Here is a 23,960-nt window from a genome sequence, read left to right as displayed (position 1 = left end):
AACCATTACTAACTACTAAACCATTTAGTGCTTTGTAAGTAAGTAAGTTGCCATACTTCCTGTGTGTCAGTCAGGGACTTACTTCAGCCTATTAGAAGCTAGCTTTGAACTGTTTGGACATGCTTTATAGTTTCCTGGTTCGTGACATCACCCACCTCTGTCGTCTTGTCACACCATTGGACTGATTTCACACGGCTTTATGACGCAATCATGCAGAGTGTTCCAACAGCATCAATCAACGCAGCTTCTCGTTCCCTCTTCAGGGAACCAAGATTACAGTCGTAACCAAGGTGTTTTCAGAATATTTTCCTATTAACGGTAATTTAAAAGTATCCATAATTCATATTCTTTTGCAAGCAACATTTAAAATGCAAATATGGCATATCAAATGAAATAACAGACCTTATTCAGGAAAGAAACCATATTGAATTTTTCATAAAGTTGTTAGGGATAGACATATATTCCATCTGTAACTCAATACCTTATAACAAAAATGTAAGTTGTTATGCTAAACCACTACTCAGTAGTACACAGTTAAAATCAGTAGTATAGTGAATCCAAAACACTGGGCCACATAAGGTATAAATGCTTCTGTGTGGATAAATATGTGATCTAATGTCTGCTTTCTCTAGAGGCAATGTGTTCTCTAAACACAACAGTGGAAGACTTAAAAATGGAGCGATTCCCTGATATTGAGGGTCCCGTCGAACATGGACACAAGTTAATATTTTCATGCAATGGACAAGGGCTGATATTAAAAGGACAGAGAGAAATCACCTGTCAGCCAAATGGAGAATGGAGCAGCCCTTTCCCTAAATGTGAAGGTAAGGACACAGAATGTAAAAGCCTTGGATTGGACAAAGACAGACCAATGATAGATCTGTTGTTCACATGGAGGATGCTTAATTGATCAGATTTTTATGTTCTTTAGAGGTAATGTGTGTCGCAAACCTGACTGTAAACATGAGATCAGACGTCACTGAGGACGGACACCTGGGGCCTGAGGTTTCAATCAGACCTGGACACACAATAACTCTTTCATGTGTTGGGAAGGGAACAAAATTACAAGGACAGAAAAAAATCTCCTGCTTGTCAACTGGAGAATGGGACGTCCCATTTCCTAAATGTGTAAGAGGTAAGGCTCACATGTTTACTAGTCGAGTTTTATTAGCAGTGTTTGTAAGCATCACTATTGCTCATATTAAAGTGTAGGTTCGATGATTTTCAGCTGATGTTACAATGTCTGTAGTATATGTAAATGTACAAGGCTCAAACTTGAGACCATTGTGGCCCCGAAATTAAATCTGTGTGACCTCAAAATTTATTTGGGAGCATTTGTACAAGTGCAAGTAATTGTTGTGGTGCGACCTTTTTTCTAGATATGTTTCATTATTGTTGTTGTTATTTAGGCAAAACAGAAATTACATCTTTTTCACATAGGCCTATATGATCCCAAATAAACATCATTCAGCACACAAAAGTCCTGCCCAGAACTGTCAAATATTAACTAAGTTAAAGACCGTGTAGTTTCTTCATCTCCTAGACTGAACAAACTAACAGATTGGGGAAAATTAGATACATTTTTTGCTATTTTATGTTTGGATATGCTTTAGTGTTGATGCATCGACACAGAATGGTAAGGCATTTCTATTTTAAATGAATAACATACAGAAAGGACAGCAATTATGTCATTTTCTAATTGTCTAACAGGTTGCTCTGAGATCCCAGAGGAGGAGAATGCAGAGGTTTCTCAAATCTCAAGGAAAGACAAATACTCTGATGGTGATAAACTTGACTACAACTGCAAATATGGCTATGCATCTCCACAAAAAATCACCTACATGTGTAGTATTAATAAATGGATTAAATTGCGTGGTGCAAAATGTTCACGTAGGTATACAAGACACACACACAAACAAAGTTTAGAAATCAGTGGTCTGCTCTAAAAATACTTTCAAATCTAGTTGTATGCATTAAACGTACTTAGAGTAACTTATTATCACGTAATTTCATTGGATTGGACTGCACGTGGCGGTACTGAAAAAGTCACCTATACACTTGAAAATGAAGGGTCCAAAAGTTGGTTTTCACAGAAGAATCATTTTTGAACCTTTCATTGAAGAGTTCTTAAAAGAACCCTTTTTTTCTTAGTTGAAGATCATTTTAAAATTCTAAAGAACCAAATTCCAATATAAAGAACCTTTTTTTTTTTTACTTTTTAAGTGGCTGGGCGGCCTGATATAAATGCTTTTGTGCTTATTTTATATCTCATTATCATTTATTTGATAATCTATTTATGAAATTTGTTTGATATATGTAAAAATGTAAGTTGTTATGCTATACCACTACTCAGTAGTACACAGTTAAAATCAGTAGTATAATGAATCCAAAACACTGGGCCACATAAGGTATAAATGCTTCTGTGTGGATAAATATGTGATCTAATGTCTGCTTTCTCTAGTGGCAATGTGTTCTCTAAACACAACAGTGGAAGACTTAAAAATGGAGCGATTCCCTGATATTGAGGGTCCCGTCGAACATGGACACAAGATAATATTTTCATGCAATGGACAAGGGCTGATATTAAAAGGACAGAGAGAAATCACCTGTCAGCCAAATGGAGAATGGAGCAGCCCTTTCCCTAAATGTGAAGGTAAGGCCACAGAATGTAAAAGCCTTGGATTGGACAAAGACAGACCAATGATAGATCTGTTGTTCACATGGAGGATGCTTAATTGATCAGATTTTTATGTTCTTTAGAGGTAATGTGTGTGTCACAATAACGAGTTCCAGATCCAAATGCAAGTTACTCAGTTTATTAGACAGAGAAGATACTCAGATCAGACAAGATGCAGGAGACTGATGAAACTTGACAGACGAAATCATAAAGGAATACTCAGGGTGCACTACAAGAGACTGGTCGATGTGAATTCCCGAACTGGTAATCCAGCGCCACGTGGGACTCAGAAGAGAACGCGGGGAGCAGAACACAGCAGGCAGCTCAGACGAGGTAACTGGCAACAAGAACAAGACATAAGTGACGAATCGACAACCAGCATTACTCTCTCCAGCTAGATATAGGCAGTAACTAGCTGCAGCTGAAGTGACTGATTGGAGTGATGAGCTGGTCACTAGGCAACAAACAAGCAACAGACATAGACCCCACACCTAACACACACCAACAGATCCACAAAATGAACACAAGGATTTGTGAACCGTGACAGTACCCCCTCCCCTAAGAGTGCCTCCTGGCACTCCCAGGAGAACCTACCTGGCGATTGTAATCATCGATAAGGGAGTGATCCATAATGTCCCTAGCAGGAACCCAACTTCTCTCCTCCGGACCGTAACCCTCCCAGTCCACCAGGTACTGGAATCCGCATCCCCTCCGTCTCGAGTCCAGAATACGATTGACCGAATACGTAGGTTCCCCGTCTACGAGTTGCGGCGGTGGGGGAACCGGGGATGGCGGATTAAGGTGAGAACGAAAAACAGGCTTCAATTTGGAGACATGAAAGGCGGGGTGAATTCTCCTGTACGCTGGAGGAAGTTTGAGGCGGACTGTCACCAGACTAATGATCTTGGTGACCGTGAACGGGCCGATGAATTTGGGAGCTAGCTTATTGTACACGGAGCGGAGCGGAATGTTCTTGGTGGAAAGCCACACTTTTTGACCCACGACGTATACGGGAGGCTTTGACCGGTGGCGATCGGCCTTAGCCTTAGTGCGCACCCCCACCTGGAGCAGAGTCTCACGGGCTCTGGTCCATGTGCGGTGACACCTCTGGACAAACGCGTGAGCAGAGGGGACCAGGATTCCAGATTGGGAAAAATAGGTGGCTGGTAACCTACACTACACTCAAATGGAGATAGGCCCGTGGATGACACTGGTAATGAGTTATGTGCGTACTCCACCCACAAGAGTTTCTGGCTCCAGGAGGAAGGATTCTGAGAGACCAAACATCGCAACACTCTTTCTAAATCTTGGTTGGCACACTCTGTCTGGCCGTTGCTCTGAGGATGAAAACCAGAAGAAAGACTGACACTCGCCCCCAGTAAACGACAAAACTCTCCAAAATTTGGAAATAAATTGGGGACCCCTGTCAGAAACCACATCCATCGGGAGGCCATGTAAACGAAAGACATGATTTATGACGGCAACCGCTGTCTCCTTGGCAGACGGTAATTTGGGCAAGGGAATGAAATGAGCCGCCTTCGAGAACCGGTCCACTACGGTCAAAACAACCGTATTGCCCTGGGAGGGCGGGAGGGCGGGAGGGCGGGAGGGCAGTGACAAAATCTAGCGCAATGTGGGACCAGGGTCTCGAAGGGACAGACAGCGGTTGGAGTAACCCATCCGGTGGGCGATTGGAAGTCTTACCACGAGCACAGACTGAACATGCCAAAACAAAACTTCGAATGTCACGAGCCATGGAAGGCCACCAGAATCGTTGCTTGACCAAAAAACTGGTGCGATTGACTCCTGGATGACATGCTACGTTGGAACAATGACCCCACTGAATCACGTTGGACCGTAACTGCTCTGGCACGAATAAACGACTCGGTGGACACTCGGGCGGAGGCGTTACCCCTTCTAAGGCCGAACGGACCTTCGACTCGATCTCCCATACGAGTGTGGAGACAATGAGTCTCTCAGGAAAAATGCACTCGGGAGTGGACGGGCGAACGGAACAGTCAAAAATTCGAGATAAAGCATCGGGTTTGATGTTCTTAGAACCCGGACGATACGATAGTACAAAGTCAAAACGTCCGAAAAAAAAGTGCCCACCGAGCCTGCCTGGAGTTAAGTCGTTTAGCAGATCTGATATATTCAAGGTTCTTATGATCGGTCCAGATGATAAAAGGTACCCCCGAACCCTCTAGCCAATGGCGCCACTCTTCCAACACTAGCTTGACTGCCAGTAATTCTCTGTTACCAATGTCATAATTACACTCAGCAGACGATAAACGATGAGAAAAAAAACGCGCAAGGGTGCATCTTATCATCCGTGGGTGAGCGCTGGGAAAGAACCGCTCCTACCCCCACCTTTGATGCATCGACCTCCACCACAAACTGATGTGAAGGATCAGGGGCTACAAGAATGGGTGCTGAAACGAAGCGGCTCTTGAGGTTGGTAAATGCAGCCTCAGCTGCACCAGACCACCTGAACATCGCTTTGGTGGAGGTCAAGGCAGTCAGAGGAGCGGCTAGTTGGCTGAAATTGCTAATGAAACGCCGGTAAAGATTGGCGAACCCCAGAAACCTCTGTAGGGCCTTACGGGAATCTGGAGTTGGCCAATCCACCACAGCCTTAACCTTGTCAGGATCCATGCACACACCCTCGGAGGAGATGATATAACCCAGAAAAGGAACCGACTGTGCATGGAACGAACATTTCTCCGCCTTGACAAAAAGCCCATTCTCTAACAATCTCTGGAGCACTCGTCTGACGTGCTGAACGTGTTCCTGGAGAGAAGAAGAAAATATCAATATGTCATCCAGGTAAACATATATGAACTGATCTACCATATCTCTCAGCACGTCATTCACGAGTGCCCGGAAAACTGCGGGGGAGTTGGACAGCCCGAAAGGCATAACCAAATATTCAAAGTGCCCCCTGGGGGTGTTAAAAGCAGTTTTCCATTCATCCCCCTTCCTTATGCGAACCAAATGATAAGCGTTACGTAAGTCCAATTTTGTGAAGATGGATGCTCCCTGCAACCGCTCGAAGGCTGAAGACATCAACGGCAAAGGATAAGTATTCTTTACCGTGATGTTGTTCAACCCTCGGTAGTCAATACACGGTCGCAGAGAGCCATCCTTCTTCCCCACAAAAAAGAACCCTGCCCCCGCTGGAGAAGAGGATGGACGGATGAACCCAGATGTCAGAGAATCAGAAATATATTTATCCATGGCCTCCCTTTCTGGGGCAGAAAGTGAGTATAACTTGCCTTTAGGCGGAGACATACCTGGCAGTAAATCTATAGCACAGTCATAGGGACGATGCGGAGGGAGAGAAGCAGCCCGAGACTTACTGAACACTCCCTTCAGGTCCAGATACTCCGAAGGCACGTTAGACAAATCCATGTGTTCATCCTGAAACACAGAACAAGACACAGAAAAACACGCAGACAACAAACAAGTGGCATGACAAAATTCACTCCAAGAGAAAACCGAATTCATACGCCAGTTTATATGAGGATTATGGAGCGCCAGCCAGGGGTGTCCCAGGACCACAGGAGCAGAAGGAGAGTCAATCAAAAGAAAGTCAATATCCTCAGAATGATTGCCTGAGGTGACGAGTCTTACGGTAGCAGTGGAATGTGTGACTGAAGGTAATAGTTGACCATTAAGTGCAATGACCGAGATAGGTTGAGAGAGTGTCATCACCGGTATCATAAGCTTATGAGCCAGGTTAATGTCTAAAAAATTACCCTCCGCTCCTGAGTCAACCAGAGCCTCACAATCAAAACTCTGAGAAGGTAATCTCAAACTCACAGAAAGGTGAGTAGCTGAAAAAGAGGATTTAGTCAATGTAGTTCCACCCATCAGTAACCTCTTACCTACTGGCGGGTGCTGGCTTTTACCGGACACTGCAAAGCGATGTGACCGGCGGCTCCACAATACAGACACAGTCCCCTCTCTCTTCTTTGTTTCTCTTGTTGCGATAGACGGGACCTGCCCATTTGCATGGGTTCAGGATCTGGAAAAGACATAGTGTCACCAGGAGAAAAAGATACCTTACTCTGTGCACTGGCAGGCCACTCTCGCTGTGTCCGTGGACCCCGTCGCCGTAATCTCGTATCCACCTGAATAGCCAGATCTATAAGTTTATCCACCCCCGCGGGTAAATCCAAAGAGTAAATTTCATCCTTTATGGTTTCAGAAAGTCCGTATAAAAACATGTCCCATTGAGCCTCTGAATTCCAGCCACACTCCGCAGCTAATGTGCGAAATTCAATCGAATAGTCTGTTACAGTACGATCTCCCTGACGCAGTTCAGCGAGAAGTCGCGCCGCGTCTCTACCGGAAGCAGCGCGATCAAAGACCTTTCTGAGCTCACGGGAGAATGTCTCAAACGAAGCACAGCACGCAAGTTTCTGTTCCCACACAGTAGTTCCCTAACTGGCCGCTCAACCCGAGAGCAGGGTTATTACAAAGGCCACCTTAGCCTCCTCCGTAGGAAATGACGAAGGTTGAAGAGAGATGTACAGAGAACATTTGGCTAAAAACGAGCTACATAACTGGGGCTCACCAGAGTAGAATGCTGGAGGTGGAAGACGGTGTTCAGTGGCACAAATGGTCTGACTCTGAGCGGCAAAAGCAGATGGAATGGCGGTGACTTGTTGTTGCACGGACGCAGTCTCAGTCCTTAGTTGTTGTAGCTGGGTCGTTAGTTCGGAGACTTGGGTCACCAGCGCCTGAACAGCGCGACCCGTTGCTATCGTCTGTTCCTCCTGTTGTTGCATGCGAATATCGCTCTTTGACAGGATTGCGCTCAATTCGGACGCACTTGCTGGATCCATGGTGTTTTGGTCGGTTCGTTCTGTCACAATAACGAGTTCCAGATCCAAATGCAAATTACTCAGTTTATTAGACAGAGAAGATACTCAGATCAGACAAGATGCAGGAGACTGATGAAACTTGACAGACGAAATCATAAAGGAATACTCAGGGTGCACTACAAGAGACTGGTCGATGTGAATTCCCGAACTGGTAATCCAGCGCCACGTGGGACTCAGAAGAGAACGCGGGGAGCAGAACACAGCAGGCAGCTCAGACGAGGTAACTGGCAACAAGAACAAGACATAAGTGACGAATCGACACCCAGCATTACTCTCTCCAGCTAGATATAGGCAGTAACTAGCTGCAGCTGAAGTGATTGATTGGAGTGATGAGCTGGTCACTAGGCAACAAACAAGCAACACACATAGACCCCACACCTAACACACACCAACAGATCCACAAAATGAACACAAGGATTTGTGAACCGTGACAGTGTGTCGCAAACCTGACTGTAAACATGAGATCAGACGTCACTGAGGACGGACACCCGGACGGACACACTAAGGTTTCAATCAGACCTGGACACACAAAAACTAGTCGAGTTTTATTAGCAGTGTTTGTAAGCATCACTATTGCTCATATTAAAGTGTAGGTTCGATGATTTTCAGCTGATGTTACAATGTCTGTAGTATATGTAAATGTAAATGTACAAGGCTCAAACTTGAGACCATTTTGGCCCCGAAATTAAATCTGTGTGACCTCAAAATTTATTTGGGAGCATTTGTACAAGTGCAAGTAATTGTTGTGGTGCGACCTTTTTTCTAGATATGTTTCATTATTGTTGTTGTTATTTAGGCAAAACAGAAATTACATCTTTTTCACATAGGCCTATATGATCCCAAATAAACATCATTCAGCACACAAAAGTCCTGCCCAGAACTGTCAAATATTAACTAAGTTAAAGACCATGTAGTTTCTTCATCTCCTAGACTGAACAAACTAACAGATTGGGGAAAATTAGATCAATTTTTTGCTATTTTATGTTTGGATATGCTTTAGTGTTGATGCATCGACACTGAATGGTAAGGCATTTCTATTTTAAATGAATAACATACAGAAAGGACAGCAATTATGCCATTTTCTAATTGTCTAACAGGTTGCTCTGATATCCCAGAGGAGGAGAATGCAGAAGTTTCTCAAATCTCAAGGAAAGACAAATACTCTGATGGTGATAAACTTGACTACAACTGCAAATATGGCTATGCATCTCCACAAAAAATCACCTACATGTGCAGTATTAATAAATGGATTAAATTGCGTGGTGCAAAATGTTCACGTAGGTATACAAGACACACAATATGTTTAGAAATTATTGGACTGCTCTAAAAATACTTTAACTCTAGTTGTATGCATTCAAAATAATCAGAGTAACTTATTATCATGTAATTTCATTGGACTTCGAAAGCTGATTTCTCAGAACTCTGAACTGTATCTTTTGTTTCTGATTCACAATCAGTCAAACGCTGTGAGCTGCCTGAAGATATTCCAAATGGTCGATACACTATTGTGAGTGGTAGCTACTTTGTTTTTGGAACAACCATCAAGTATATCTGCAGAGATGGGTGAGTATGTAAGCTTATATTTAGACAAATCTATTTAAAAAAAAAAAAAAAAAACTCTTATGGATATGTTTGTCAAGCTACCAGATGATGAGTCGATTTGACACCAGAACATGTCGGGATGGTGGATGGGACAATCAAATACCTGCCTGTGAAGGTACTGAAAAAGTCACATACACTTAAAAATTAAGGATCAAAAGTGGGTTTTCATGGAAGAACCATTTTTGGTTCCCCAAAATACCTTTCAGTGAACAGTTGTGAAGATAATTTAAAAAATCTGAAGAACCATTTTCCACTATAAAGAAACTTTTGTGGGAAGGAAATGTTCTATGGATGTTAAATGTTCTTCATGGAACCAGATGTCACTAAATAACCTTTATTTTTAAGAGTGTAAACAGTGCATTAGGCCTATATTTTCCTTTTTTGACTTCACACAAAAATGCAGGTGACATCAGATTGTTGTCGTTATATTTTGAATATCCTAAATTATTTTTAACTGTTTAAGTGGCTGGGCAGCCTCATATAACTGCATTGGTTACTGCATGGATTTTGCCATCTGAGGTCCTGAAACTAGACTTTTTTTCTTTTCTTTTTTAGAGGTATCGTGTGTCCCAGACAAGACAGAGGGAAACATGAGAGTGGAGGGACTCCCTGATTATGATGAATTAATCAAATATGGACACAGGTTGACATTTTCATGTGTTGGTTATGCTCGGATTTTACAAGGACCGAAAGAAATCACCTGCCTGTCGAATGGGCAATGGAGCAGCCCATTTCCCAAATGTGTAGGTAAGGCCACAGAGGGTATATTCAAATTTAATATAACAAAAGACATAGTACATATCTATAAATAAATAAGTTCATATTATATATTCACATTTATAATATTTCATATTTTGGTGCAACTCTTTCATTATTATATATTTTATTAAATTCTTTTGTTTATTTCTAGGTAAATTACAGCGTAGGAATAAAAGAAATCGGTTCAGAGATTCACATAAATTAATTAGATTTCCCAGGGGTAGAGATGCAGTCTGACTTCATGCTGACGTTTTTTAATGCAAGTCCACTGGAGGCGAGTGTAGTAATGAACCCATGTGCAGTTTATTTAATCCAAAGTAAGCAAATACAAAACATAGACTTGACTGGAACATGAGCGGACTTGACTGGAACATGAGCGGACTTGACCGAAACAATCACCAACAGCAGGTTACACTGAACAAAGCTAGACAAAGGCCCAAACATGAGGGCTATTTATACAGAGACTAATGACCAAATAAGGAACACGTGTGAACAATTAGGACAGAGAACCAATGAGAAAACAGAACTGAGAAACACATGACAAAAACAACCAATGAGAATATGACACATATATGAGGATCAAGGGAAGCAAATGACATGGGACCAGGAGGAAACAAGTATTTCAAAATAAAAGACATAAAACTATAAACATTAAACAAAACCTAAAACCACATGATTTGGTGGCGTGGGTAAAGATGTTCCCACAGCATCAATCGATGCAGCGCGAGTTCCCTAGAAAGGGAACGCCTCGGATTCGGATTTATATCTTATTGTGACATAGGCAAAAGATATATATGTATATATATATATATATATAGCATCTCCAAAACCATTATTTTTCAGGAAATTAAAAAAACGCATATTTTTTTTATCCATTAGACATTGTATCGTTAAAGTTGGTATCATATACCTTATATTGCTATCATATACTGTTGTGTACCAACATTAACACAACATTTCCCCAAAATCATGTTTAATCGGAGATACAAGATTTATGACTTTGGAGCAGGGAGATACGAGGTTACGCTGTCATTGAAAAGAACGGTACGGACACAGACGTCGCTGCTGCCCGTAGTGTTCACCAAAGTCTCCGGTCGCGTTGAGCCTTTTGACAAGAGAGCAAATCAAAGCTAATGATTGTGGTAACATCTTCCTAAACTCTATTTTAAACGTTTAAGAGCTATGACTGATGCAGTACCAAAATAAAACTATAAACTGACTAGGCTGTCTAATTGGCGGAAATTAATCTTCACGCAAACAAAGTCGGCGAGTTGAGCCTTTTGACGAGAAAAGGCTTCAATAGTTAACCAAAGCTAACGACTGTGGTTACATACATCTTCCTAAACTTTATTTTAAAGGTTTAAGAGCTATAAGTGATGCAAAACAAAAAACGATGAGCTGACTAGGCTGTCTAATAGGCGGAAATAGCCTAATCTGTACGCAAAGTTATACCTTTGTGGCTCACAGGCTTCCTTCTGCACCGAAGCATTACAGCTATCGATTTTTAACAAAACAGGCCTACTTAAATGTATCTAATTTTCACTCGTTATTGTCTAAAAAACAGACAGAGTCATCTAAAGACAGGCTTACTTGGCGCCAGTAGACAGACCTTTTTCTCCCATAAATAAAAACCTTGCTACTTGGGGTATTTTACAAGGAGTTACAAGGATTCTCAGACAGTTGAAGCATCCAATGGAGTTAAGAGATTTGCTCTCAAGCCATTTTCAACACTTTAGATAAATAAGAGACCCACTTGGGACTGAACAATAGCATCGATTTGTGAAAAAAATATGAAAATGACAAAATTTGGACATAGGAGGTTTCCGCCTGACAGCGATGATATATAGGCTTCCCAGGATGCTTGAGAGTCATCAAACATCCTTTTCTTTGTTCTCTTTCTTTTGAAAATCTGATTTGTAGCAGTCTGTGGCAACCAGCCCCTTTGCTTCCATCTCATAAGTATCACATTTTTCCCTGACTTCACCGATGAAAGCGATCAACGAATTGTACAAAACTGAGACAGTGCACAGGTCTCGGTCAACCTGCTGAGGTGCTTTGCTTACTCCATTGACCCGGTTAAACACTTCATCCCAAACAACAGATGAAATGGTGGTTTCCAGGTTATCCATAAATGTGCATTTTTGGGGTTTTCGTGATTGTTATGGATACTCTCCAAAGCTTCCTTGATTGTTCCAAATCCAACTTTGAGAGCTCTCGCATCAGCTTTCGCTGACCATCTAGTGGCAGATAAGATTTTCAGAGGAAGGGTCCGTCCTTCATACTTCACATGGTATGACATGAGTATGGGACATATTCTACAAGTGGATTTTCGTCTTTAATTCTGTCCTGAAGTCCAGAATATCTGCCAGACATGTTATTAGCATTGTTATAACTTTATAGACAATCCATCAACTCAATGATATGTTCTTTTATGGCCTAAATGAGCTCGTTTGCCATGTTTTCTGCAGTATGGCTCTAGAGGCTCACCACTGTCCTATTGGACATAGCGAATGATCAGAGCAAGTTGGTCAGTGTGAGTGATGTCTGGAGTAGAATCTACTATCAAGTAGAAATACTTTGTGCTTGTGATTTCACCTCAAATCATGTGTAAAAATGTGTCAGCCATAAACTCATCACACATTGTAGAAGAAAGATCGTTTTCCAGAACCTCTGTGTCCATGCTTAGAAAGATGTTCGGACAACAGGGGGTAAAATTCGCTGATCAACTCAAGACATCCCAAAAAATGTCCATTTCTCGTGAGGCGAGTTGTTTGTTCTCGCCATAAAAAGGCAATCCGCGGAAATTTTACCATGGCAATTATGCGCCTTATAATATTACGCCATTATACAGTATTTTTTATGCAAGAACATAATTTGCAAAACTGGAGTCTGTTCATGCATCAACAGTCACGCATTGTGAATGAACTAGCATTGCATTGATATGTTCCGCTGACCCTTCATGTTCTGATAAACGACTCACTATATTCTTCCAGTCGTTGTATCCTGAAGTAAAGGCTGTTTCTTTTTTTGAAAACTGTTTACAGCAGTAGCAGTACACAGACCCATTTTATGGGGAATCCACTAACCATTCCCTCAGAAGAACCTCTCCATTTGTCATCCGTCTGTAGACGTGCTCCAAACTGATGAATTGTTCCGAACTGATGCAGAGAAGTCTCAGATATTTTGCTCAGGTTTGTTGAAGCAAAAGTAGTCTCGAGCACTTTCATTCACTGGCCATTCTGCTGGGTCAGAGCTTACCAAGATTTCACTATGGTGAACTTTCAGTGTGGCTGGTGATGTTCGTGTGTGATAACGGGCTGAGAACCCATGGCTTCTCTTTGCTTCAAGTCATTTTCTTTTTTTCCTTTTACAAGCTCTCAATGTCGCGGACATGTTCGCATACGCATTAGCGGCTAAATTTGTGTAATGTGATGATCAGGATGTAGAATGAGGCGTAATAAATATTTTCTTGTACCGTGCATACCAAATGATATATTTTACATTTTGTTATCATATACATCGATATATCATATACATGATCATTTCGATCTTCAAAGTACCAATTTATAGAGACCAAACATAGTGTAGGTGAGCAACAGAGGAAACCCAAGGTCTAGCTAGGACCAAGGAACAGGACCGGAGCACACAACGTTTTAAATAATTTATTATTGGTACAAACCGACTTACGTTTCGACGCCCATGCGTCTTCTTCAGAGTGTAGGTGAGGTTACAATGACAGTTGGTTCGATCATAAAATACACAGAATCAAAAATATATATATAATTAAAAGACACTACACAAGACAGTAAATCATTCACACAATGTTCTGGGATGCATGTTCATTTGGAAAGTCTTGCCTTAGTTGGGGGGATGGGACCATAGATACCAGAGTGAGTTTTAAAGATTATTTTTTAAATATAACAAATTATTGTGTCTGATTTGTCTTACAACGTATACTCCATCTTTAACTCAATACCGTATAATAAAAATGTAATTGTAATGCTAAACCACTACTCGGTAGTACACAGTGAAAATCAGTAGTATAGTGAATCCAAAACACTGGGCCACATAAGGTATAAAAGCTTCTGTGTGGATAAATATGTGATCAAGTGTCTGCTTTCTCTAGAGGTAACGTGTTCTCTAAACACAGCAGTGGAAGACTTAAAAATAAAGCGAATCCCTAATATTGAGGGTCCCGTCAAATATGGACATAAGTTAAGGTTTTCATGCAATGGACAAGGGCTGATATTAAAAGGACAGAGAGAAATCACCTGTCAGCCAAATGGAGAATGGAGCAGCCCTTTCCCTAAATGTGAAGGTAAGGACACAGAATGTAAAAGCCTTGGATTGGACAAAGATAGATCAATGATGGATCTGTTGTTCACATTGAGGATGCTTGATTTATCAAATCTTTATATTATTTAGAGGTAAAGTGTGTCGCAAACCTGCCAGTAAACATGAGATCAGACGGACACCCGGGGCCTGAGGTTTCAATCAGACCTGGAGACACAATAACTCTTTCATGTGTTGGGAAGGGATCAGAATTACAAGGACAGAGTGAAATCTCCTGCTTGCCAAATGGAGAATGGGACGAGCCATTTCCTAAATGTGTAAGAGGTAAGGTTCACAGGTTTACTAGTCGAGTTTTTTGTAAGCATCACTATTGCTCATATTAAAGTGTAGGTTCGCAGATTTTCAGCCCACTTTGTATTGTTACATTGTCTGTAGTATATGTAAATGAACAATGTTTACTCTTTCTCTGTTTTACCTGGACAGAGAAATTCCATTTTATTCATCAGCAAAAGTCTGCTTGATGACGATAAAAACTCCAAGGCTTTTGTGAAAAGATCAGATTGTATTTCCACATTTTTGTATTCCCGCCCACAATCAGTTGGATCGACAGAGGGATATTAACAGAACAGTTATTATAAGAGTAGGTTTATCACTGAAATTTGTATGGTTGGCTACTTTTTAAACAGCATTATGGATCACTATGGAAACAGATTTCTCTACACGACAGTGTATTCCTTCAGGGAGTTGGACAGAACTGATGGAACAGCAGTTTCTTTTAGTTTTTCCCCTCCGTTTGTCCTTCATAGTCATCCCGTTTGAAAGGGAAGCTACAGACATGGAGGTTTTTCAGATTTTCTGTCGCTGTGTTCTAAGAAGTTGCTTTGGTATGTAATTCATCAGCAACCATCCAAAACAGCCTTTGCACTAGCTCCATGGTGACGAGTTTTGGATAAATGCAACTTAAACTTTCTTCAGAATGTCTCATTTAGATCTAGTTTATATTATATTATATTATATTATATTATATTATATTATATTATATTATATTATATTATATTATATTATATTATATTGAAAAAAACACGATCTCTTCAAAGCAGAAAGCCATTTTCTTCAAGCATTTTATTAAAATGACCTTATATTCTCACATTAATTTAATGTGCATTACATTAAAAACATGTTCTGTTGTTTAAGGTCATAAAAAAGGCATCTGGCTGATATTGAGATGTGTTAATGTCACATTTACTTGGTGATCAAAAAAAAAAAAAAAATGTCTTTGCCCTCAGAGAAATGTGAGCGACCACCACAAGTGGACTCTTCAGATACAAAAGAAATGACAAAACCTGAATACAATTCAGGGGAGAGAGTTGAATACGTCTGCTTTAATAAATACACACTGGATGAGCGTCACCCCTACTCCAAATACTTGACCTGTGAACAAGGCGAATGGAAAGGGATTATTAAGTGTTTGAGTAAGTATGAACACTAAACCATACATCAAAGACACGTTAGGCTTTTCTTACTGTATTTGTGTATTATTATTTGTAAGTTTGATGTAATCTTGTAGTTGTTCTGGTTCTGATGAATCAATGAATGTATATTGTAACAGTGACAGTGAGATGTTGTTTGTTTCAGAGCCTTGTTCAGTGACGGTGGAGGAAATGGATAAAAGAGGTATAGAGCTGCGATGGCGTCCACGGCAAAAGATATTCTCACCACATGAGGACAGAATCACCTTTGCATGTCAGTCGGGCAAATATTTAATAGGCAGGATCCCCGTAATACAATACTGTAATGATGGAGAGATGAATTTGCCTGAGTGTGTGTGACAAGGAGAATAAAACATCACTGATGCATCAGCTGTACTACTAATCAAAAACAAATGGATCAAATCAAAATAAACACTTTTTCCCAAGTCAGTTTCGTTGTTTGGGAATTCTTGCAATTAAAACTAAATAAATGATAAAAGCAACATTATGTATGAAAACAACATTAACTCATTCAATGCCAGCTAAGTGAGCATTTGTGTACAATGCAAAAAGCCTGTAAGACCAAAGAGAAAGCTGCAAATAATGAAGTGTGTGTGTGTGTAAATATATATATATATATATATATATATATATATATATATATATATATATATATATATATATATATATATATATGAAGAGTTCAGATGCAAAAGCCTCTTAGTGCCATCTGAAAATTTCTTCTAGAATGATCATTTTTATCAAGCTTGTATATTTAAGTTCAGTAATTTCACTTAAATGACAACTAATAGGTAATTTGCATTGCCATTTAAGTGAAATTACTGAACTGAATATACGAGCTTGATAAAAATGATCATTCTAGAAGAAAATTTCAGATGGCACTAAGAGGCTTTCGCATCTGAATTCTTCATATATATATATATTGTCATCCACACCCTCAGCACCAGATTCCTACTCATGCTCCCAATCACCTGATTACTGATCAGCACTGCATCCAATCATCACTGCAACTGTGTATGTGCAAATATGGGGGTAAGGAAATGCATGAGTTATTAAACTTTCTTTACTTTGTGCCATTTAATGAAATTGTCCTCTGGGATTCCTGCCGATTACAAATGTGACCACTGACATATTTATATGTATTCTGACCATGAGTTAGGAGCAATAATACATAAATAACAGAACTTTTAATATTTATATTCATTAAACATCTGTATTGACATGTTTTCTATGCTTACAGAGCTGACAAGTCTATTTTAAATACATTTTAAAAAAAAATTATTCATAAAGAGAAAATTTTGGTCACAAATAGAATTAAATAGATTAAATTGCAAAACTCCAGCTAATATTAACGCACAAACATAGACCAAGTTACAGTTCTGTGCTGTTTAAGCTCAGAACATTTTTGTGAGCCTTTTTGCATTCAAACTCAATAGTTTAATTGGAACGTGAATTTGTGCAGTACATCTATTTCGTCATATTGTCTCAAATAATGCAAAATTACAGATTTCTTAAATAAAAGAACACTGTTAAGTTTTCATATAGCCTAATCATTGGGGGTGGAGCTGAGTCCTGTTTGAATGGGCAGAAGTAACGGGGAGATCGCCTTTATCTACATTACACAGACTTCAAAGATTCATATAGCAACTGGTCTTAAGACTGTTCGTGAACAAATCTTTTGGAAAACAGGTAATATCAGAATTTTTCATCCATACTATTTTAGGTTTAATGCTAAAGAAATATATAGGAAATAAGGAGAGTGTAATTCTTTAAATACTCCATGTTCAGTCGATACTGTTTATTAGTCTTGTAAACTGTACTAAGCAATCTTTCATGTTTTACAGCTTAAAATGAAAAATTTTAAGAGAGTTCTCTTTCTTCTATTAACGATCGTGGACGTCTCAACAAATGCTCAAGGTAACACAATACAAAAAATAGTGTGTTTTATGTTGTACAGTAATAGCATGTTTATATATATATATATATATATATATATATATATATATACATACTGTGTATATATACTGTGTATTGTTTATTTATAATGCCTGTCTGAATTGATACAGCTTTTGTTCATTTTCCATAAAATCCAAATTTGGGTCTAAAATTCCAGTAGATTATAAAACGGAAGTATCACTGATTTTATCAATAGTATACTATCATGGCATACACCATAAGTATATTTCAAATATGCACTCCAGTATGGTTTTAATGTCTTATGGCATTTTTTCCCCCTTTTCATGCCATTAGTTTATGTGAGATACAATTAAACTGCTCTTTATTCCAGTAAAACTATAACATCTATCTTTTTATATTGATTGAATTGTATTTCTTCTTCTACAGAAGTAACATGTGAGGGCGAACAACTCATCAATGTTGACATTTTAATTGGACATCCAGGTACCGTTTCACCTTATAAACCTGGACATATCTTAGTTTTTCGATGCACAGATGTGAACTTGAAGATGTACGGCCAACGCACAATTGAATGCCTGTCAAGTGGAAAATGGGATAACCCATATCCAAAATGTGGAGGTATGAAGAAATACTACAGTAATATATATGCTTTAAATATTTAAGGTTTGTTTTAACTAATGAAATGTTTTTTTTTTTATAATGTTGAAAAAATATCATTGTAATTTATATAAAACAATGAATGCATTATTTTATGCTTTATTCATTAAAACATCTACCATTCAATACACGCACACATGAACTCTGTCCCAAACTGGCAAATACTTTAAGATTTTGTTTGCTGTCATATATTTTATCTCTTAGTGTGAGTTAATTAACAACTAACTAGCCTCAGTCTACACTACACAGCAAAAGAAAGAAAAAAAGAAAAAAATTACCAGATAGCCTATTGTGGTTGTAGGGCAAAGTAAATTTTGTGACCTAGCCTAATATCATTTTCACCTTTGAAAAAAAACTGTAGGTCTGATTGTTGACATTGTATATTAAGAAATATGACATATTCTGATAAATAGAAAAGGACACTGAGCATGTCCTCTAAAAACAGTGGAAGACTTAATAATGGAGCGATTCCCTGAACTCAAGGATCCAGTTAAACCTGGACACGGTTTTATATTTTCATGCAAAAAATTCAAATGTGGTTCTAAAATTATTTCATTCAGACCTGGACACACAATAACTCTTTCATGTGTTGGGAAGGGATCGAAATTACAAGGACAGAGTAAAACCACTTGCTTGTCCCATTTCCTAAATGTGTAAGAGATGAGGTCACATTATGTAAAAGCATTTAATTAGTTGTTAGTACTTTTACATCACGTTTTTTGGAACATAATTCATTGGCATGCAAGTCTCTCTTGACTTGGACCAGAAGCAACATAGTTACGCACTAGCAATGTGACAGCGGGTTTTGCATGAATAAACCACTTGAATTTTCTTCAGAAAAACTAAAGGGTCAAAAGTGGGTTTTCACAGAAGAACCATGTTTGGTTCCCCAAAAGACCTTTCAGTGAACAGTTCTTAAAAGTATCCATTTTTCTTAGTGTGAAGATCATTTTAAAAATCTGAAGAACCATTTTCCACTATAAAGATATATCTATCTTTTGTGGGAAGGAAAGGTTCTGTGGATGTTAAAGGTTCTTCATGGAACCAGATGTTACTAAAGAAGCTTTATTTTTAAGAGTGTAAAGGGTGGGTGCATTAGGCCTATATTTACTTATACTAAAACACAAACACAAAAATGCAAGATAACATCAGATTGAAAAATGTAGTTATGCTAAACCACTACTCAGTAGTACACAGTGAAAATCAGTTGTATAGTGAATCCAAAACACTGGGCCACATAACTTATAAATTATTCTCTGTGGATAAATATGTGATCAAATGTCTGCTTTCTCTAGAGCAGTGTTCTTCAACCCTGCTCCTGAAGGACCCCCAACACTGCACGTTTTCTTTGTCTCCCTAATCAAACACACCTGATTCAACTCATCAGCTCATTAACCCATGTGATAATGAGCTGATGAATTGAATCAGGTGTGTTTGATTAGGGAGACAAAGAAAACGTGCAGTGTTGGGGGTCCTTCAGGAGCAGGGTTGAAGAACACTGCTCTAGAGGCAACATGTTCTCTAAACACAACAGTGGAAGACTTAAAAATAAAGCGATCCCCTGATATTGAGGGTCCCGTCAGACATGGACACAAGTTAATGTTTTCATGCAATGGACAAGGGCTGATATTAAAAGGACAGAGAGAAATCACCTGTCAGCCAAATGGAGAATGGAGCAGCCCTTTCCCTAAATGTGAAGGTAAGGCCACAGAATGTAAAAGCTTTGGATTGGACAAAGACAGATCAATGATAGATCTGTTGTTCACATGGAGGATGCTTGATTTATCAAATTGTTATGTTCTTTAGAGGTAATGTGTGTCGCAAACCTGACTGTAAACATGAGATCAGACGGACACCCGGGGCCTGAGGTTTCAATCAGACCTGGACACACAATAACTCTTTCATGTGTTGGGAAGGGATCGGAATTACAAGGACGGAGTGAAATCACCTGCTTGTCAACTGGAGAATGGGACGTCCCATTTCCTAAATGTGTAGGAGGTAAGGTTCACAGGTTTACTAGTTTTTGCAAGCATCACTATTGCTCATGTTAAAGTGCAAGTTCACCGATTATCGGCCCACTTTGTATTGTTACAATATGTAGCTAAATGAACCATGTTTGCAATCTAAAAAAACCACAGGGTTAAAAACAATTCAATTTGGGTTGTTTTCAACCCAAGTGCTGCATAAATATAGGACAGAACACATGTTGGGTTCATTTTACCCAGCATATTGGGTTGATTTAACCCAGCATAATGGGCTTTTCCTTTTTACTATAATTATTATTATTATTATTTTTATTTTTTTTTATTTTTTTTTTTTACTTCATACATGAATTAATGTTTACGGATTAACTAAAATCCTCTAAACATTTAAAACATTAATCACATTTTACAGTATAGCATATTTTATATTGTTTTTAATTCATAGCTCGTTTAACAATTTTTAGAAGTAAAAATGTAACATTTAGACCAGAACATTTTGTAATTGACCAGTCTCTATTGTGCCGTTTCCACCGTAACGACGCTGGATCTCGTGGCGGAGCTTGTATCATGTTCAACGCGGGAACTCAGACCGCCACGCTGCGTTTCACTCATAGCCGAAATATGCTATGACTGACTCCATAACCTGTCCAAAAACAATCAGTGCACATTTCTGAGAACATATTTTAAAGGGATACTCCACCTTTTTTGGAAATAGGCTCATTTTACAACACCCCCAGTGTTAAACAGTTGAGTTTTATCATTTTGGAATCCATTCAGCCGATGTCCGGGTCTGGCGGTACCACTTTTAGCATAGCTTAGCATAATGAATTGAACCGGACAAGACCATTAGCATCTCCCTCAAATTTTTTTTACAGAATTTCTATATTTTTCCTATTTAAAATTTGCCTCTTCTGTAGTTACATCGTGTACTAAGACCGACGGAAAATGTAAAGTTGCTTCTTTTTTTTTTTTTTTTAAATATCGAAACTCTTTGTTAAATTTTTTTTTTTGAGAGATGCTAATGGTCTTGTCCGGTTCAATTCATTATGCTAAGCTATGCTAAAAGTGGGACCCCCAGACCCGGAGATCGGCTGAATGGATTCCAAAACGGTAAAACTCAACTGTTTAACTCTGGGGGAGTTGTAAAATGAGCCTATTGAGCCTTGAGCCTGAGTATCCCTTTAAGTATTTATATTCTGTATCTTTTTTAATAAAATCATGCAAGGCATCAAGCGTTTCCTTCACGTGAAAAGACCAACGTGACACTTGTTTAGGTGAATCTCATCGCGCCCCTGAATGTTGCTTTGCATAAAAGTAAACGATATACAGCACATTGTAAGACATTGTAAGAGTAGGTTTATCACTGAAATTTGTATTGTATGTTGTCTCCCGTTTGAAAGGGAGACTACAGACAGTGAGGTTTTTCAAATTTTCAGTTGCTGCAGTTCTCTCCATTTTTAAGCCACTGCCTAGCCTGGTTAAAACCAGACCATTCTCAGTAGTAACTGAGTTATGGTCTGGCAAAGCTTCATTAATAACTCATTTGCAAAGGGGCGTCACCAACGGACGTCGCTCAAATGCCTCTGGGCGCAATTGGATGAACATAAAACCAATCAGAGCGATCGTAATCGTGTAAAGCCATATGCTGTGTCCCAATTCACCTAAGTTACACTATGCCATAAAAGTATGTACTCTTTTTGTGAAGAAAAGGTATTTACTTTTGAATGTGTAGCAAAAAAGTAGGCAAGCTTTGGGACATACTACTTCGTCATCTTTATTGGACGGATCTGTCGCGTGCATCCTGTCACTTAAACTGCCTTGTCAATCATCTTGTCACAGTTAAAATCCTCTATTAAATCTAACTTAATTTCCTACCGTTTTGGAGAGAAATGTAGTGTGTTTGCAACTTGAATATAATAATGCATTTAAAAGTTGGTGCGCTTCACCAATGGACGTCACTCAAATGCCTCTGGGCGCAATTGGATAGACCTAAAACCAAGCGATCGTCATTGTGTAAAGCCCGCCTCAACGTTTCTGATTGGTGCCGCGATTTGGACGGATTAGAAACCGGCTTGAAAAAAATGTCTTTGCCTTCAGGGAAATGTGGGCCTCCACCACAAGTGGACTCTGGAGATACAAAAGAAATGACAAAACCTGAATACAATTCAGGGGAGAGAGTTGAATACGTCTGCTTTAATAAAAACACACTTGATAAGCGTCACCCCTACTCCAAATACTTGACCTGTGAACAAGGCGAATGGAGAGGGAATATTAAGTGTTTGAGTAACTATGAACACTAAACCATACATCAAAGACACGTTAGGCTTTGCCAGACTACTTGCAGAGCAAATCTAAATTTGCTGGTTTGTCTGGGTTTTCCCAGGCTAGCCACAGCCTACAACACTCTGGATCCTTCACTGGAAACGAAAACAACTCCCGCCAAACATTTAGTCTTTGAATTTTTGTACACGGGTACAAAACACTATTGTGACTAAAAGTTTGCTAAGAAGTATTTCTTACAAGGATATATTTGACTTTGGTCAGACTGGTGGGAGTGGTCTTGGATGGCAACATGTCCAGTCCATTATGGGTGTCATAGTTTTCCTTTACTTATTGGGCAAAAGGAAAGACAACAACCCCTTTTTCTCTGTTTTCTCTAGTCAGGTAGCACCAAAAAAAAAAAACCACAAAGGCAGCCACTTTTGTATTTAAAAAAAAAATGTATATATATATTTTTTTTTTTTTTTTATTATATTATATTACATAGAAATCGGCTTGAAAAAAATGTCTTTGCCCTCAGGGAAATGTGGGCCACCACCACAAGTAGACTTTGCAGATACAACAGAAATGACAAAACCTGAATACAATTCAGGGGAGAGAGTTGAATACGTCTGCTTTAGTAAATACACACTGGATGAGCGTCACCCCTACTCCAAATACATGACCTGTGAACAAGGCGAATGGAGAGGGAATATTAAGTGTTTAAGTAAGTATGAACACTAAACCATACATCAAAGACACGTTAAGCTTTTCTTACTGTATTTGTTTATTATTTGTAAGTTTGATGTAATCTTGTAGTTGTTCTGGTTCTGATGAATCAATGAATGTATATTGTAACAGTGACAGTGAGATGTTGTTTGTTTCAGAGCCTTGTTCAGTGACGGTGGAGGAAATGGATAAAAGAGGTATAGAGCTGCGATGGCGTCCACGGGAAAAGATATTCTCACCACATGAGGACATGATCTCCTTTGCATGTCAGAGGGGCAAATATTTAATAGGCAGTATCCCCCTAATACAATACTGTAATGATGGAGTGATGCATTTGCCTGAGTGTGTGTGACAAGGAGAATAAAACATCACTGATGCATCAGCTGTACTACTGATAAAAAACAAATAGAGTAAATCAAAAATAAAACTCTTTTTCCCAATTCAGTTTGGTCTGTTTGGGATTTCTTGCAAGAAAGATACTAAATTTAGTATCATAGCATGTCTAAAATGTGCATGTGAATAATATTAGCCCTTTTAACAGTAAACTCGCACTCGATCGGCCCAAAGCCGGCATCCGACCAGCGCGGAAGGTCTTTACGTGTTACTGTCTTTTCTCAAGGCAAAGTATTTGGATTAAATGCAATACATTTGAATATGTATTCTCTCGTTATTTTATCTGACTCCATAAATAAAAAGGTTTTAATGA

General features: G+C 39.2%; 2 protein-coding genes and 1 long non-coding RNA gene across 8 annotated transcripts in view; 2 read left to right on the top strand and 1 right to left on the bottom strand.

Moving 5' to 3' along the window:
- The window catches only part of LOC311296143 (complement factor H-like), a 21,711-nt gene extending 5,619 nt beyond the window's left edge, over positions 1 to 16,092 (top strand). The window contains exons 3-14 of one of the 3 annotated variants that reach the window (XM_084417805.1): positions 633 to 824; positions 932 to 1,135; positions 1,711 to 1,890; positions 2,462 to 2,653; positions 8,664 to 8,843; positions 9,024 to 9,129; positions 9,207 to 9,283; positions 9,724 to 9,915; positions 14,054 to 14,245; positions 14,353 to 14,544; positions 15,507 to 15,692; positions 15,856 to 16,092. In XM_084417805.1, the coding sequence (XP_084273931.1) occupies positions 633 to 824; positions 932 to 1,135; positions 1,711 to 1,890; positions 2,462 to 2,653; positions 8,664 to 8,843; positions 9,024 to 9,129; positions 9,207 to 9,283; positions 9,724 to 9,915; positions 14,054 to 14,245; positions 14,353 to 14,544; positions 15,507 to 15,692; positions 15,856 to 16,049 (2,087 nt within the window). In that variant the 3' untranslated portion in view covers positions 16,050 to 16,092. The remainder of the gene's footprint in view (positions 1 to 632; positions 825 to 931; positions 1,136 to 1,710; positions 1,891 to 2,461; positions 2,654 to 8,663; positions 8,844 to 9,023; positions 9,130 to 9,206; positions 9,284 to 9,723; positions 9,916 to 14,053; positions 14,246 to 14,352; positions 14,545 to 15,506; positions 15,693 to 15,855) is intronic. The other 2 variants (XM_084417807.1, XM_084417806.1) reach the window with 2 other exon arrangements.
- On the bottom strand, positions 930 to 19,784 carry LOC311296173. Its single transcript, XR_014628507.1, has 3 exons — positions 18,847 to 19,784; positions 8,067 to 8,085; positions 930 to 993 (listed from the first exon to the last, which is right to left on the bottom strand). It is a non-coding gene; the product is annotated as an uncharacterized lncRNA (long non-coding RNA).
- cfhl5 (complement factor H like 5) lies at positions 17,266 to 23,960 on the top strand. 4 transcript variants are annotated; one of them, XM_084417843.1, is made up of 7 exons: positions 17,266 to 17,399; positions 17,555 to 17,627; positions 18,054 to 18,245; positions 19,906 to 19,983; positions 20,091 to 20,282; positions 23,067 to 23,252; positions 23,413 to 23,960. In XM_084417843.1, exons 2-7 carry the CDS (start codon positions 17,561 to 17,563, stop codon positions 23,604 to 23,606), a joined length of 909 nt encoding a protein of 302 aa, XP_084273969.1. In that variant the 5' UTR covers positions 17,266 to 17,399; positions 17,555 to 17,560; the 3' UTR covers positions 23,607 to 23,960. The 4 variants fall into 4 exon arrangements, with proteins under 4 accessions (XP_084273969.1, XP_084273968.1, XP_084273967.1 ...); XM_084417842.1 differs by having other exon boundaries at positions 23,034 to 23,252; XM_084417841.1 differs by having other exon boundaries at positions 19,819 to 19,983.

Source organism: Rutilus rutilus, assembly GCF_951802725.1.
Source record: "Rutilus rutilus genome assembly, chromosome: 8".
Taxonomy (NCBI): Eukaryota; Metazoa; Chordata; class Actinopteri; order Cypriniformes; family Leuciscidae; genus Rutilus; species Rutilus rutilus.
The sequence above is the reverse complement of the archived record's forward strand: the minus strand, read 5'-3'. Positions and strand labels throughout refer to the sequence as shown.